Source organism: Osmerus mordax, chromosome 22 (assembly GCF_038355195.1).
Source record: "Osmerus mordax isolate fOsmMor3 chromosome 22, fOsmMor3.pri, whole genome shotgun sequence".
NCBI classification, from domain to species: domain Eukaryota; kingdom Metazoa; phylum Chordata; class Actinopteri; order Osmeriformes; family Osmeridae; genus Osmerus; species Osmerus mordax.
The window spans coordinates 12,547,977-12,564,962 of NC_090071.1; the positions used below are offsets into that span (position 1 = coordinate 12,547,977).

General features: G+C 45.9%; 2 gene segments (V, D, J or C); both read right to left on the minus strand.

Annotated features, from left to right (window-relative positions):
* Positions 1-504: 504 nt before the first annotated feature.
* LOC136966222 (Ig kappa-b4 chain C region-like) lies at positions 505-1,802 on the minus strand. The segment is given in 2 exon segments: positions 505-1,094; positions 1,771-1,802. A coding segment is annotated over 1 exon segment (246 nt).
* A 13,066-nt stretch (positions 1,803-14,868) lies between these two features.
* LOC136965901 (Ig kappa-b4 chain C region-like) lies at positions 14,869-16,584 on the minus strand. The segment is given in 2 exon segments: positions 14,869-15,461; positions 16,485-16,584. A coding segment is annotated over 1 exon segment (246 nt).
* Positions 16,585-16,986: the final 402 nt, after the last annotated feature.

The window sequence follows — 16,986 nt, forward strand, 5'->3', positions numbered from 1 at the left end:
AGAAAAGAGCAGCACTCTCACCAGATGCTCACCTGGCCCCAGGGGATTAAGAAAGATTATCACTTAATTATAAGATTATAAGGGTCCTACAGATTACGGACCCTTTGTATCACAGCAGAATTAATTAATGTCTTTAAAAAATTTAATCAAACGTTATTCAGACTGAATCAGATTTGGTTGAGTCTGTCCATAGTGTGTGAACACCACAATCTCATGTTATCATGGTGGTAAAATGTAAGCTCTCCTGTAAAGCTATATGTTTTGTCATGATGACAGGTAAGTTTTTGATAAGTGATAATATATTGGATGGATATATCTACATTCAGTTACAGTTTTAGTTTCAGTGAAACAGTAATGGTTGATAATCTATCATTCTTCTTTATTACTTTCATTATCTGACAACAATAGTGTGTTGTAATGAGATATTTTCAATATACAATCCTATTTTTGGATTACTGCAATCAATATTCGTATGAATAAAGTCAAAATTCAGCAGTTTCAAGTTCAACAAGAAATCTTTATTGTCCAATAAAATAACAACATTCCAGCATCAAAGCAAAGCCAACTAACAGAGTGAATAGTGACCAAAAGCAGAACACGTCAACTTTAGCACTGATAACACCTCAGTCTACAAACAGCAGCGACAAGTGGACTCTAACAAAGCTCCCTGTTAGTCTGCATGTGAGCCATCAGGAGGACAGAGAATGGCTGAGCACAGAACAGAGTCCCAGGAGAGGAAGCAGCCCCTCTCCACAGGGCTGTGTGAGCCTGGGGCTACTCAGAACACTGCTCTCTCTTCAGGGTGTGAGTGACCGTAGGCTGGGAGCTTTGGTGGGCCTCACAGGTCACCTCCAGCACCTTGGCCCACTCCTGGGCAGTGAGAGTCAGGGTACTGCTCCAGCTGTACTGGCCGTCCTTCTCCAGGAGCCCCCTGCTGGCCTCCTGGCCCTTCTTGCTGCTCCCGTCCACCTTCCAGCTGAGTGTCCAGTCTGAGGGGAAGCCCTTGTTGGCCAGACACATCAGCGTGGCCGTACTCTTACTGGACAGTTCCTCACTGGAGGGGGGCAGCACCGTCAGGGTGGGGGCACGGTTGCCTGGAGACAAACACAATACGTCAGATTCCACAACTACACAGCAGTTTAAGAGATTGTCTTTGATGGCAGAGATGGACTTCTGCTATTTCAACCAACGACTCGAACCTTAGGATCAGTTTGAAAACATCAATACGTTTTCATAGTGTATCAAACCGATTAATGCAATTTAATACATGAACATGAGTTAGTATATTGATATATTAGGAAACAAATGAAGGTGTTCTTTCAGGAAATGACAATGTCATTTCAGGTATAGGATGTAATAAATTGAGCCTGGCAAAATGTCTAAATCTACAGTGTATTTCATGAATAGACAAAATAGATATTAACATAAGTATAGATATCAAAATGAAAGGGCTTACATAACCAAAAACCACATGTCAAATCGTGTTAAATGATGAGAAAATCCACCCATGAACAAACGGCTTTAACATAAAGCAAGAACACAAGAAACTTTGTGATCAAGCTGTTTTAAAGGATTCAATAGAAAGTAGATCAATGAAGAAGAAAAAAAAGTATGATCTCTAAGGTTGGAATGGTCTAACCATGCTGGTTTCAATAAAATAAAAAAACTAAATAGAAGTGAACACTGAAGAAAAAAAAAATATCTCGACATTTCTATAAAAAAGCAGACACTCAAAAAGTTACATCCCTTTAAGTCAAGTTTTTCACTTACTTCCAACATCCAGTCTGGTACCGCCACCAAATGTGTACCACAGTGATACAATCCCTATCACTGCCCGTACAAAAACCTCCCTCCTATTGCTGCTGAATTCACAGCTTCTTTAGACTTTAGTTAAGTTGTTTAAAAAGCAATAATACTTCCTGAGTGATCCCTTTTAATAGCTACTTTAGTGAACAATGAAAAAACCTTTGAGTTTAACATTTATTTTCCATAAAAAATTCTGATACGCAATGATTCAGAATTTTCATAATTGTTGAAAAAAATATATTCGGAGAAGTGACAGTTGATGTAAAGATCTATTAACACAAACAAAGAGAATATTCAATCTTTTTCAGATACTTACTTCCAACATCCAGTCTGGTGCCTCCACCGAAAGTCCACCACAGTGATTGACTCTGGTTAAGTCGCCGTACAAAAACCTCTGTGTGTTGTGATGCTGCAGCTCTACCAGAGCACACAGCTGCTGTCTGCTACAACCTGGACTCACAAAACACTGCACTGTAGTACAGCATACTACACTATCCTGCACTACACTCTCTCCAACAGCAGCTGAGGTTCTGTCTCCAACATCATGTGAGTTGGGTCCTTCTTGTATTCCTATTCCATGTTTCAGGACCTACTCTGGTGAACCTCTCATGTGTCGTCCTCACCAGAGTCCATGACAACAGAAGAGCCTCCAGCCTTTGATCCACTGTTAGTATTCCTCCATATTGTCCACAGGCTAGAGAGCAGCTGGGACAGTGATCCATGTTGTATATTCCTTTATTCTACATGCTGATCCCAGACTTAACAGTAGAGGTGAAGTCACAGAGGACAGACTCCACTAGCAGAGAATCCCAGCTGTAGTTGACACAAGTGTTCACTGACTGATTTGAGGAACTTAGTCCAAGCATGAGTGAACAGGCTGCTGATAGCATGCATCACCACATGAGGAAGATGAACTCTGCTTATAGTCTTGTCAGAATGACAGAAATGTCAACAATATTTCAGGCAGAAGGTTATTGACATCCTGAATGTGAGGATGCTGTTCATCGACTATTAGTACTCCGAAGGCTATGGGTGCTGAAAACAATTCACCGCCAGAAGAGTAGGTGGCGCTGCACTGCGATGCTAGCTAGGTTATGGAAAAGTCGGAGCAAATTTACAAATTAGCCGTTTCATCAATAAATAAGCACATTTTCAGCAACTACACTGCCCATTTCTCGTCACATTTTAATTCAGATGCTGATTTACATGTACTGTTTAGCTGAAATATGAATTGTAAAAACTTGCAATGGCGGTCAAAGGATTCTGTTCGTCTTTTTGGTCACGGCAACCCCGCCCCCGCCCCTGACGCAAGCGGTTCTGAATACGGACCAATCACAGCCAAGGGGTATCCGTATAATGACGGACGGACGGACGGATAGTCAGGAAAATCAAGAGGTGCACGTTGATGAAGAAAGTGTTTTGTCCGTCTCTTCATAAACGGAGTGACTAAGTTCAGTTGAGTTCTGGATTTTAATAAGTATTATCAATCTGTAGATTGGGAGAGAAAACCAGACCTCTGACAATGAATGACAACACAACATCAGGCTTAGGTCTCAATCATGTCTCTCAGCTCTGAAAGCCGGAGGACCATCTTTTATAGGGCACAGGAATGTAAATATAGATAGTGACAGTCAGTCAGTAATGACGTTACAACAGTCTCAGAGGAAGAGATTCACAGCTCCCAACACATGCCCACTCAGACTAGAGAGATCATAGTTGGCGCTCTCCTTGTAGTCATAGGACGTTTACCCAGTACCCAGTATCCCTGACACATAGACACAATCTACTCTTATTAATAGCAAGCTTACATGAGAACATACTAACTAGTATCCAATGACTAGTTATATTGATTAGTGAATAATGTAAGCACACCGGAAATCGCAATTTCTTCCACAACGTAGAGCTCTCCGAGGGGCTCTCCGAGGGCGTTCCACATCGGAGAGGGCGTTCCCTGTGTCCGTCTCCGTGAAAACGGAGTAGTATAAATCGGCCTAAGTCGCTTTGGATAAGAACGTCTGCTAAATGACTAAATGTAAATGTGGAATATAGGAGGCGGCAGGAGGAGGAGCATGCACCCCTTCACATCAATGGATCCGAAGTGGAAAAGGTCAGCTGCTTCAGGTTCCTCAGGGTGGACATCAGAAATGATCTCACCTGGTCTGCTCACACGGACAAGGTGGTCAAAGCAGCCCGGAAACGCCTCTTCTTCCTGAGGAGACTGAAGAAGTTTGGCATGGACTCAGTCATCCTCACTAACTTTTACAGATGTACTATAGAGAGCATACTGACTGGTTGCATCACAGTGAGGTATGGGAGCTGCACAGACAGGGGCCCTACGTAGTGTGGTCCGGTCTGCTGAGTTCATCATCGGCAGGAAGCTCCCAGCCCTACAGGACACCTACCACACACGATGCCTCACGAAAGCTGCCAGGATTCTAAGAGACTGTTACCACCCATCCTTCAGTCTTTTTACCCCGTTGCCTTCTGGCAGGCGATACCGCAGCATTTGGTCTCGCACACGTAGACTGGACAACAGTTTCTTTCCAAGGGCCATCAGGCTTCTGAATGGACATTGATAAACTTCTCACTTGTCACTTTACATACTGTCACTTTCAGCTACTGGTTGCACTATCAGCAATATTGCACTAATTGTACTTCACGTGTCTTAGGTTAGTATAGGTTTATAAGGTTAGTATAGGTTATTATGTGTATTAGAGGTTTAGTATACTGTATTGAATATTGTATATTATTTGTATATTTAACAAACTATGTTCTGTGTACTTACCGTATTTTCAGAAGAAAACATATATAAATCACACTGGACTATAAGTTGCATTTATTTAGAAATGTATTTTGCAAAATCCAAGACCAAGAACAGACAGTTAATCTGGAAAGGCAAGTTATTCAACTACACAATAGCACACAGAACAACAGGATGAATATGTGTCGGTATGTTAACGTAACACATTAACAGTTGTTCAGCTACAGCCAGCGAGTCCAACAAGGTACCGGTAAGCTAGTTCACCAAGCTCCCGATCTCATTCCACATCACTAAATCCATTGAATGCGGCTGTAGACGGTAATGTTTATCCGTTGGTTCATATCAGTCAGTATGAATTTGTCAGGGTGTGAGGAGGGGTAGGACCCAAATGCAAGGGAGTACACAGCCATACTGAAAATAAAGGGTTTATTCCCCAAAAAAAAAACAGGGACACGGATAGGGTACTCACAGTCAGGTATGGTAATGACAAGACAAGACACAAAACATAAACCTAAATACACAGAACCAAACGACACAGGTGGACACAATGACGCTAACGAGAACGAGACACAGGTGAAGACAATGACAGGGAAACACTAGGACAGGGCAAAACCAAAAACAGGGGGGCACGGCTGTGGCCGTGACAGGACCCCCCTCTCAAGGGACGTCACATAAGGCAGGGCAGGGGGTTGGAGCAGGTCCGGAGGTCGGCCCGGAGGCAGGGCAGAGGGCCGACGCAGGTCCGGGGGTCGACCCGGAGGCAGGGCAGAAGGCCGGCGGCCCGGAGGCCAGAGCAGGTCCAGGGAACCACCCGGGGGCAGGACGGGCACAGGGGACGGGCACGGGGGACAGGAGGCGCCTGGGAGCGCGGACGAGGGGGCGCCTGGGAGCGCGGACGAGGGGGCGCCTGGGAGCGCGGACGAGGGGGCGCCTGGGAGCGCGGACGAGGGGGCGCGGACGAGGGGGCGCCTGGGAGCGCGGACGAGGGGGCGCGGACGAGGGGGCGCCTGGGAGCGCGGGCGCGGGGGCGCGGACGAGGGGGCGCCTGGGAGCGCGGACGAGGGGGCGCCTGGGAGCGCGGACGAGGGGGCGCCTGGGAGCGCGGACGATGGGGCGCCTGGGAGAGTGGGCACGGTGGCAGGCTGCGGCCAGGAGTCCTCGGGCGGAGGAGGTGGGGACCAGGAGTCCTCGGGCGGAGGAGGATGCGGCCAGGAGTCCTCGGGCGGAGGAGGATGCGGCCAGGAGTCCTCGGGCGGAGGAGGATGCGGCCAGGAGTCCTCGGGCGGAGGAGGATGCGGCCAGGAGTCCTCGGGCGGAGGAGGATGCGGCCAGGAGTCCTCGGGCGGAGGAGGCGGCGGCCAGGAGTCCTCGGGCGGAGGAGGCGGCGGCCAGGAGTCCTCGGGCGGAGGAGGATGCGGCCAGGAGTCCTCGGGCGGAGGAGGCGGCGGCCAGGAGTCCTCGGGCGGAGGAGGCGGCGGCCAGGAGTCCTCGGGAGGAGGCGGCGGCCAGGAGTCCTCGGGCGGAGGAGGCGGCGGCCAGCGGGGCACAGGGCAGGAACGAGGCAGGGGCACAGGGCAGGAACGAGGCAGGGGCACAGGGCAGGAACGAGGCAGGGGCACAGGGCAGGAACGAGGCAGTGGCACAGGGCAGGAACGAGGCAGGGGCACAGGGCAGGAACGAGGCAGGGGCACAGGGCAGGAACGAGGCAGGGGCACAGGGCAGGAACGAGGCTGGGGCACAGGGCAGGAACGAGGCAGGGGCACAGGGCAGGAACGAGGCAGGGGCACAGGGCAGGAACGAGGCAGGGGCACAGGGCAGGAACGAGGCTGGGGCACAGGGCAGGAACGAGGCTGGGGCACAGGGCAGGAACGAGGCTGGGGCACAGGGCAGGACCGAGGCTGGAGTACAGGGCAGGAACGGGGCTGGGTACCGGCGGCAGGCGGCCGAGACTCCCCGGCAGGCACAGCCTCAGTGCTCTGGGTGCTGGGCGGCACAACCTTTTTCGTTCGGGCGCAGGGCGACACAACCTCAGGATGAGGCAGGGGCACAGGGCAGGATCGAGGCAGGGGCCCAGGGCAGGACCGAGGCTGGAGTCGGGGTTCAGGCTGGGGCTGGAGCCGGGGTAGGAACCAGGACTTGGGGTGGGCCCTCCGCTGCAGGCTTCGGGGTCCACCACGGGTAAGTCGGGTCCCTAGGAAAGGGTTCAGGGAACTCTCTGCTGGGTCCATTTGTGGTCTTGTCATTCTGTCAGGGTGTGAGGAGGGGTAGGACCCAAATGCAAGGGAGTACACAGCCATACTGAAAATAAAGGGTTTATTTCCGAAAAAAACAGGGACACGGATAGGGTACTCACATAGACAGGTATGGTAGATCAGAACTGGCATAACATAACATATACCGTATTTTCCGGATTATAAATCACACTTTTTTTCATAGTTTGGCTGGTCCTGCGACTTATAGTCAGGTGCGACTTATATATCAAAATATATATAATTTAACATGTTTTTAAATGTTAATTCTGTCACGGCCACAGCCGAGCTGTGCATCTGACAATAAAAGACTTTAACTTGAACCATCAGAACCCACAACAATCATGACTTTGATTATCAGCGTTGTGTGGATCCTAACTCTTTTCATTCAGGGTAAGAAGTCAATAACATTCATTTACATTTAGTCATTTAGCAGACGCTCTTATCCAGAGCGACTTACAGTAATGACAGGGACATTCCCCCCGAGGCAAGTAGGGTGAAGTGCCTTGCCCAAGGACACAACGTCAGTTTGCATGACCGGGAATCGAACTGGCAACCTTCGGATTACTAGTCCGATTCCCTCACCGCTCAGCCACCTGACCCTATATATACCCCATTCCTAAAAAAGGTGTTTAAGTATACTGTACATGTGATGTCAGATGCATGTCTTTTCAAAGTCAAAACATTTCAAATGTTGTCATGTTCAACATTGTGTTTAACAAGCTCTACGTTGTCTCTTTTGTTGAGTCCAGAGGACAGATCACTGTGACTCAGACTCCTGCAGTGACAGTTGTTCTCCCAGGACAGACTGGAGTCTCTCTGCAGTGTATCCCCCAGTAGAGGGCGTAGTAGGCCTGTGTAAGTCCTCTGCCCTCTTACACATGGTTCAGATTTTACTTAGTTCTATTTAAATGACACAAGGCTTCCAGCTTGATCCAGTGAGGAGACAGTAGAGACTGACAGTACATGATGAGCTAAGATGTTGACATGTGCAGCAACCTCACTGAGACTGAGCTCCCTTGGTGCCTTCAGCACCAGACACACCACCTCCACCCAGCACCCAAGCTCTCCATGTACAGCACCAGACACACCACCTCCACCCAGCACCCAAGCTCTCCATGTACAGCACCAGACACACCACCTCCACCCAGCACCCAAGCTCTCCAAGTTCAGCACCCCTTAAGTTTCCTTCTCCTCAGCTCATTGAGGAACAGCAAAGCTGCACCTCATTCCCTTAACAGCCTCTCTGCCTACAAAAGCAGATACACAGCAAGACAGAGGGAGAAAGCACTACCTGAGGGAGGAAAGACAGGTGACAGGTGGATTGGGCACCAAGGAATGAAGACCCTGAACTGACCTGTTCTTGTCAGTGTACTCTGCGGAGTAAAGGCATCGCCAGGGTGACCAGCTGAAAAGGATTGATCTAATCACTGTGTTTGTACCCTGAAGGTGCGGATTGAGGCTACAAAAGGAGGAAGAGAAGAACGTAGAAGGGGGCGAGGGGATGGAACTGTTAATATATGTATCCCCTGGAATTGATGTGTGTATTGAATGAAGAATACAAGGAGCACCACAATATCGTTTTTGCCTTGTCTCTGGTTTTCTTTATTAATATGCCGTCACTGTTGTGCCGTAATATAGTGGGATGAAAACTATTACCATACAAACGCTCACATTGGTGGAGAATGCGAGTGTTTACATTTACATTACATTTACATTTATTCATTTAGCAGACGCTTTTATCCAATGCGACTTCCAAGAGAGAGCTTTACAAAGTGAATAGGTCACTGATAACAACAAGTTAGCCCCCAAAAAACGTTGCGGGTAGCCAAAACATGAAGCACATATTGTGAACAACTAAAATAAAAGCCAAAGGGAAGAACCACAAGAGCATGTAGTTAAACAAGTTACAATTAAACAACATGAATCGCTATAAGTGCAAGTGTACCTGTAGAAAAGCAAGCAACAGTAAAACATATTTCAACAATTTAACCACTAACCAACAAGAGCAGCAAGGCTCTAAGCAAGAGTCATTGTGATCCTTGAGAAAACTAACATGGGGTCCAGCAAACCATTCCTAAGTACCGTTGCACTCCCGGAACAAGTGCGTCTTGAGCCTTTAACCAAGTTCCCCCGGATAAGGACGAAGAAAGACCGACCAACATGAGTGAGGCAATCCTGGCCCAGCTGGCGGCGTGTGCGGCCAAACAGACGCTGTTATTAGAGACAATCCAACATGATATGGCTAGAGAAAGGCCAGAACCGCGGAGGGCCCCCCCAAGGGTGAACACCCTCATCCCCAGACTGTCCAGTGAGGATGACATCGAAGCATACCTCACAGCGTTCAAGAGGACAGCTAGAAGAGAGGGATGGCCAGGTGATGAATGGGTAGGGCTGATTGCGCCTTTACTAACAGGACCAGCACAGGCTGCATATTATGATTGAAGTGAGGACGCTGAGGTGGGCTACCACCGCCTGAAAACTGAGATTTTAGCCCGGTATCACCTAACACCCCGGGAACAGCACAAATATTCCACGGGTGAACCTATACAGAGGGTGAGTCTCCGGGGAGGGCAACTCTTCCAGTTGGCACGGCTAGTTAAAGGCTGGTTGGGGTTGGCCCAATCAGTGTCCGAAGTGTTAGAGACTATTGCAATCGACAAGTGTTTGAGGGAGCTACCAACGAGTTTGCTCAGAACGGTGAGCCAGAGTGACCCACAGTGCATGGACAACCTTGTAAAGGCTATTGACGCATGTGGTGCCACCGAAGCTTTGGTGAATGCTGGGAGGCGAGAGAGGCCAGCGAGAGGACCGCCAGCCACAGAAGGCAAAGACGGAGGCGGTGAGACAGTGGCCGAGACCAACCACAAAGAAGGCAGTGCGGGCCTTCCTAGGACTGACAGGGTATTACAGGCGCTTCATCCCTAATTATGCTACCACAGCAACCCCACTAACAGACCTGACCAAGGACTATAAGCCAGTATGGGCGGTATGGACGGACGCTACGGAATGGGCTTTTACTAGCCTGAAATCCTTGTTGTGTACAAACCCTGTGTTGAGAATGCCTGATTTTAACAGCCTTTTTACCGGGTTTCCAGATGCGTCAGACACTGGGATAGGGGCGCTGCTGTCGCAGGGTGAGGGAGAGGAGGCGCATCCCCTCGTGTATATCAGTCGCATGCTTTCCAACAGAGAACGGAAGTATGCCGCCGTGGAAAGGGAAGCCTTTAAGATATTAAATGGCCACTGGAATACTTGAGGTACTACCTTTTAGGAAGAAGTTTCCGCCTAGTCACGGACCACACCCCCCTAAAGTGGATGACGGGACAGACGGACTCCAACAGTAGGGTTACAAGGTGGTTTCTGGCGTTACAGGCCTTTTGACAAGTTTGACGTTGTGCATACAGTACCAGTCAAAAGTTTGGACACAGTACTGTAAACCAAGTTGCATGGGAATGCGGATGCGCTGTCTCGCCGTGACCGTTAGTGGCTGGCGCAAGACCCTTTAGGTCTGACTTGTTGGGGGGGTTATGCAAGAGGGCAGAGGACTTATACAGGCCTACTATGCCCTCTACTGGGGGGCAAGGCAGAGTAAAGGCCAGGGTGACCAGCTGAAAAGGATTGCACTAATCACTGTTTTTGTACCATGAAGGTCCAGATTGAGGCTACAAAAGGAGGAAGAGAACAACGGAGATATGTATCCCCAGGAATTGATGTGTGTTTTGAATGAAGAATACAAGGAGCACCACAATATAGTTTTTTCTTGCCTTGTCTCTGGTTTCCTTTATTAATATGCCGACACTGTTGTGCCGTAATATAGTGGGATGAAAACTATTACCATACAAATGCTCACACATGATCTATGACCTTGTTGATACAGGAAACAAGCCTAACCAAACATCTTACTATCATTGTATCAATATGATTAACAAGCTTCAGGATACTCTTTTCAAAATGACTTACTTGAAGTTCTTAAGGAGTACTGACGCAGATTTTGTCATTTACTTTGTACAGTATATGATTTGTTAATTCTGCCAGTTTTTCTTTAAAGCCTCTTTACTTACAGGAATTGTTCTGTGCTCAGCTGTTCTCTGTCCTGCTCATTTATAACATGTAGACTAACAGGAAGCTTTGCCCTTGTCACTATCAATAGTGGAACCTGAAAAGCACTTATACTTGTTTTACATTCATTTGTGGAATGTGGCATAATGAGTGTTTGCGTTTGTGATATAATGAGTGGTTTGTGGTAAAATGAGTGTAGTAATGAACCAATCTGTTGAACTACAGTTTCTCTGTGGGTCCAAGAAAGTCTGTCTGTACAGAGAGGACACTTTGCATAGGCAGCACATGCTTCAGTGGTCTGGGAGTGTTTATAGTCCTGTGAGTTTAACACTTCATGACTGAGAGCTGTCCTTCATGACAACAGAACTCACAACAACCATGACTCTGATCACCATCTTCATCTGGACTCTAGCTGTCTACATACAGGGTAAGAAAGTTCTGTCATGTAACAGAATTTTATCAATTTCAGTATTACCTCTAATGTTAATTGTTTTCTGCAATGCGTATGCTTTGTATTATCAAGATGTATCCTTAATATTTGTTTTTCCTTTTTCATATCCAGAGTCCAGAGGGCAGTACACTCTGACTCAGAGTCCTGCAGTGAAAGCTGTTCCTGCAGGAGAAACAGTCTCCATAGCCTGTAGAGTTAGTAGTCCTGTGCACTATAATGGTGATCACTGTCTAGCCTGGTACCTCCAGAGACCTGGAGAAGCTCCTAAACTCCTCATTTACTACGCTACAACACTTCAGTCTGGGACTCCATCTAGATTCAGTGGTACAGGATCACGTAGTGACTTCACTCTGACCATCAGTGGAGTCCAGGCTGAAGATGCAGGAGATTACTACTGTCAGAGTTTACACTACCCTAACAGTGTCTTGGTGTTCACACAGTGATACAGAGTCGTACAAAAACCTCCCTCAGTCAGACTGCACAGTGACTGCACTGCTACAGCTGAGACCTACTGCAGGTGCTGAGAGGGAAGAGAAAGTGACATGAAACACTGACTGGCCTTTGTTACATTGAGCTGAATATATCAGTGATGCCAATTATGTCAACCATCCCACCCTCATGTCAAAGCAGTCTTGAAAACATTTCAGCTCATAACGTTTAGATATAAAATGAATTATTGAACAACAAAACATTAACTTTATATATATGTTTGAAACATGTCTTCTCTGACTGTCATTCACATTAAGTGTTCATTAGAGACTTATACATTCATCAGGCTGATCAACATCCTTTATAGTGAAAAATTACTGGACAGTAATTAAAGAAGTGTAACATTAAAAATACCACAATCATCCTAGTCAGCCTTCCTAATCATCATCAACACTATCATGATCAACTACCTTTCTGCCTCTGACAACATCACCGTCATGCTGAAACCGGCTCTCAGACTACAGGTGAAAGTCATCAAACTGGTTCAGAAGCAGGTACGTGTGTGTTTTGACACCACAGACTGGAATATGTTCAAGCAGGTAGCCACTTACAATGAACACACAGACATCCTGGAGTACACAGAGACCGTCACTGCATTCATCACCAAGTACACTGATGATGTCACACACGACAAAACCATCACAACCCGGGCTAACCAGAAGCTATGAATGACAGGAAACTTGTCCCGTGGCATCAGGAAGACCAAACAGCAATACGCAAAAATGATTACCTGACATTTCAGAGACAGCAGAGATACACAGAGTCTGTTGCAGGGTATCCAGGCCATCACAGACTACAAATCTCCACCACAGACCCAGTAACATCACTAAACAACCTCAATAACTTCTTTGGTCGCTTTGAAGCACAAAACAACACACCAGATTGTTTGTCTGTCTACGGCCAGCGTGAAAAGATCTCTCTCCACGATCGATCCCCGCAAGTCAGCTGGTCCAGACAACATACCTGGTTGTTTACTGAAGGACTGTGCAGAGGAGCTCATAGATGTCCTCACAGACATCTTCAACACCTCTCTGAGTCAGGCTGTTGTTCCCACGTGCTTCAAAGCCACCACCATTATTCCTGTACCAAAGAAGTCACCTCCATCCTTCTTCAATAACTAGAAGGTGCTTTATTAAGGTACAAGAGGTAGTGCTGTCCGTATAAAAGTCCTGACCCCTAACCATCCAGCCCAACTAAACACACCTTATTAAAATAGACCCTAACACCAACCCCAACTATCATAGTCCAGAGTTAATATGACTCCTCACTTCTGTGGTTTCCCTACCAACAATGAGGGCAGGGGAAATGTGGTGACCACTGAACTGGGGGAAGAGGGAGGTCGAGAAGTGAGGCGTGAGTTAGGAGCAGTGTAAACTGCTGCACTAAATGAATATGTTTTGGCTATACCTGCAATGTTTGGGGCTATCTCGTTGTTATGATCAGTGACCTATGATGCACTTTTGTAAAGCTCTCTCTTGGAAGTTGCTTTGGATAACAGCGTCTGCTAAATGCATAAATGTAAATGTAATGTAAATGTATTAGGTGTTGTAACATAACACTGCTGTACTACATTACTGCTTAGCAACAGTATAGTAACTAATATAAACAGATGTAGTTAACAGATATTACATTCATATGTCAACTCACCCACTCTCATGTCACAGCAGTCCTGAAAACGTTTAGGCTCATAATGTTTAGATATGAAATGACTTATAGAAGAACAAAACATTATCTTTATATATCTTTTTTAAAACATGTCTCCACTGACTCTCTCATTCAGACTTAGTGTTCATCAGAGACTGTTATACATTCATCAGGCTGGTCGACATCCCTGATACTGAATAATTACTGGACAGTAATTTAACCCTTGTGTTATCTTCGGGTCATTCTGACCCATCAGTCATTGTGACCCACCGTCGTATTGCGACAAATTTACCGCATACAAAAACAAAGTGAAGCATTTTCTTTTAACCGTTGGGCTGTCTCAGCCCCCCCACATTGCGAAGGTTAAAAGAAAATTATTTTTATTTGTTTTTGTATTGGGTACAATTGGGTAAACACAACGATGGTTCGTTATGAACCTTTGGGTCATGTGACCCGAAGGCAGCACAAGGGTTAAGAAGTGTAACCTGTTTTAAAAATACCACAATCATCCTAGTCAGCCTTCCTAATTATCATCATCATCTTCATCCCCATCACGATCAACTACCTTTCTACCTCTGTCATCTGTCTCACTGAAACCTAATATCTGACATCACCATACACTTCACTTCTGTCATCACGTTTTATACATCAGATCACAGTTCCTGTCAGAACTCTGACATGAACACTTGAGAGGAAGTCACCACTTCCATTCCTGTGTTACATTTATCTCAGACAGGAGTTAGATGACTCACAAGCCCCCCCTCCTCTTCCCCCATATTAAATGAAACCAGCCCCCCTCACACCTGGCCCAGTCTAGGGTATTTTAGACTCAACTGTTCAACTATACATTGGAGCTGTGGGAGTGAAACTGAGATTTGCATAGTCAGGGTGGCTGGTTCTAACTACTCCCAGAAAGGAGCAGCACTCTCACCAAATGCTCACCTGGCCCCAGGGGATTAAGAAAGATTATCACTTAATTATAAGATTATAAGGGTCCTACAGATTACGGACCCTTTGTATCACAGCAGAATTAATTAATGTCTTTAAAAAATTTAATCAAACGTTATTCAGACTGAATCAGATTTGGTTGAGTCTGTCCATACTGTGTGAACACCACAATCTCATGTTATCATGGTGGTAATATGTAAGCTCTCCTGTAAAGTTATATGTTTTGTCATGATGACAGGTAAATATAAGTGATAATATATTGGATGGATATATCTACATTCAGTTACAGTTTTAGTTTCAGTGAAACAGTAATGGTTGATAATCTATCATTCTTTTTTATTACTGTCATTATCTGACAACAATAGTGTGTTGTAATGAGATATTTTCAATGTACAATCCTATTTTTGGATTACTGCAATCAATATTCGTATGAATAAAGTCAAAATTCAGCATTTTCAAGTTCAACAAGAAATCTTTATTGTCCAATAAAATAACAACATTCCAGCATCAAAGCAAAGCCAACTAACAGAGTGAATAGTGACCAAAAGCAGAACACGTCAACTTTAGCACTGATAACACCTCAGTCTACAAACAGCAGCGACAAGTGGACTCTAACAAAGCTCCCTGTTAGTCTGCATGTGAGCCATCAGGAGGACAGAGAATGGCTGAGCACAGAACAGAGTCCCAGGAGAGGAAGCAGCCCCTCTCCACAGGGCTGTGTGAGCCTGGGGCTACTCAGAACACTGCTCTCTCTTCAGGGTGTGAGTGACCGTAGGCTGGGAGCTTTGGTGGGCCTCACAGGTCACGTCCAGCACCCTGGCCCACTCCTGGGCAGTGAGAGTCAGGGTGCTGCTCCAGCTGTACTGGCCGTCCTTCTCCAGGAGCCCCCTGCTGGCCTCCTGGCCCTTCTTGCTGCTCCCGTCCACCTTCCAGCTGAGTGTCCAGTCTGAGGGGAAGCCCTTGTTGGCCAGACACATCAGCGTGGCCGTACTCTTACTGGACAGTTCCTCACTGGAGGGGGGCAGCACCGTCAGGGTGGGGGCACGGTTGCCTGGAGACAAACACAATACGTCAGATTCCACAACTACACAGCAGTTTAAGAGATTGTCTTTGATGGCAGAGATGGACTTCTGCTATTTCAACCAACGACTCGAACCTTAGGATCAGTTTGAAAACATCAATACGTTTTCATAGTGTATCAAACCGATTAATGCAATTTAATACATGAACATGAGTTAGTATATTGATATATTAGGAAACAAATGAAGGTGTTCTTTCAGGAAATGACAATGTCATTTCAGGTATAGGATGTAATAAATTGAGCCTGGCAAAATGTCTAAATCTACAGTGTATTTCATGAATTGACAAAATAGATATTAACATAAGTATAGATATCAAAATGAAAGGGCTTACATAACCAAAAACCACATGTCAAATTGTGTTAAATGATGAGAAAATCCACCCATGAACAAACGGCTTTAACATAAAGCAAGAACACAAGAAACTTTGTGATCAAGCTGTTTTAAAGGATTCAATAGAAAGTAGATCAATGAAGAAAAAAAAAAGTATGATCTCTAAGGTTGGAATGGTCTAACCATACTGGTTTCAATAAAATAAAAAACTAAATAGAAGTGAACACTGAAAAAAAAAAAATCTCGACATTTCTATAAAAAAGCAGACACTCAAAAAGTTACATCCATTTAAGTCAAGTTTTTCACTTACTTCCAACATCCAGTCTGGTACCGCCACCAAATGTGTACCACAGTGATACAATCCCTATCACTGCCCGTACAAAAACCTCCCTCCAATTGCTGCTGAATTCACAGCTTCTTTAGACTTTAGTTAAGTTGTTTAAAAAGCAAGAATACTTCCTGAGTGATCCCTTTTAATAGCTACTTTAGTGAACAATGAAAAAACCTTTGAGTTTAACATTTATTTTCCATAAAAAATTCTGATACGCAATGATTCAGAATTTTCATAATTGTTGAAAAAAAAATATTCGGAGAAGTGACAGTTGATGTAAAGATCTATTAACACAAACAAAGAGAATATTCAATCGTTTTCAGATACTTACTTCCAACATCCAGTCTGGTGCCTCCACCAAAAGTCCACCACAGTGATTGACTCTGGTTAAGTCGCCGTACAAAAACCTCTGTGTGTTGTGATGCTGCAGCTCTACCAGAGCACACAGCTGCTGTCTGCCAAAAACCTGGACTCACAAAACACTGCACTGTAGTACAGCATACTACACAATCCTGCACTACACTCTCTCCAACAGCAGCTGAGGTTCTGTCTCCAACATCATGTGAGTTGGGTCCTTCTTGTATTCCTATTTCAATTTTCAGGACCTACTCTGGTGAACCTCTCATGTGTCGTTCTCATCAGAGTCCATGACAACAGAAGAGGCAGTCTCCAGCCTTTGATCCACTGTTAGTATTCCTCCATATTGTCCACAGGCTAGAGAGCAGCTAGGACAGTGATCCATGTAGTATATTCCTTTATTCTACATGCTGATCCCAGACTTAACAGTGGGGCTGAAGTCACAGAGGACAGACTCCACTAGCAGAGAATCCCAG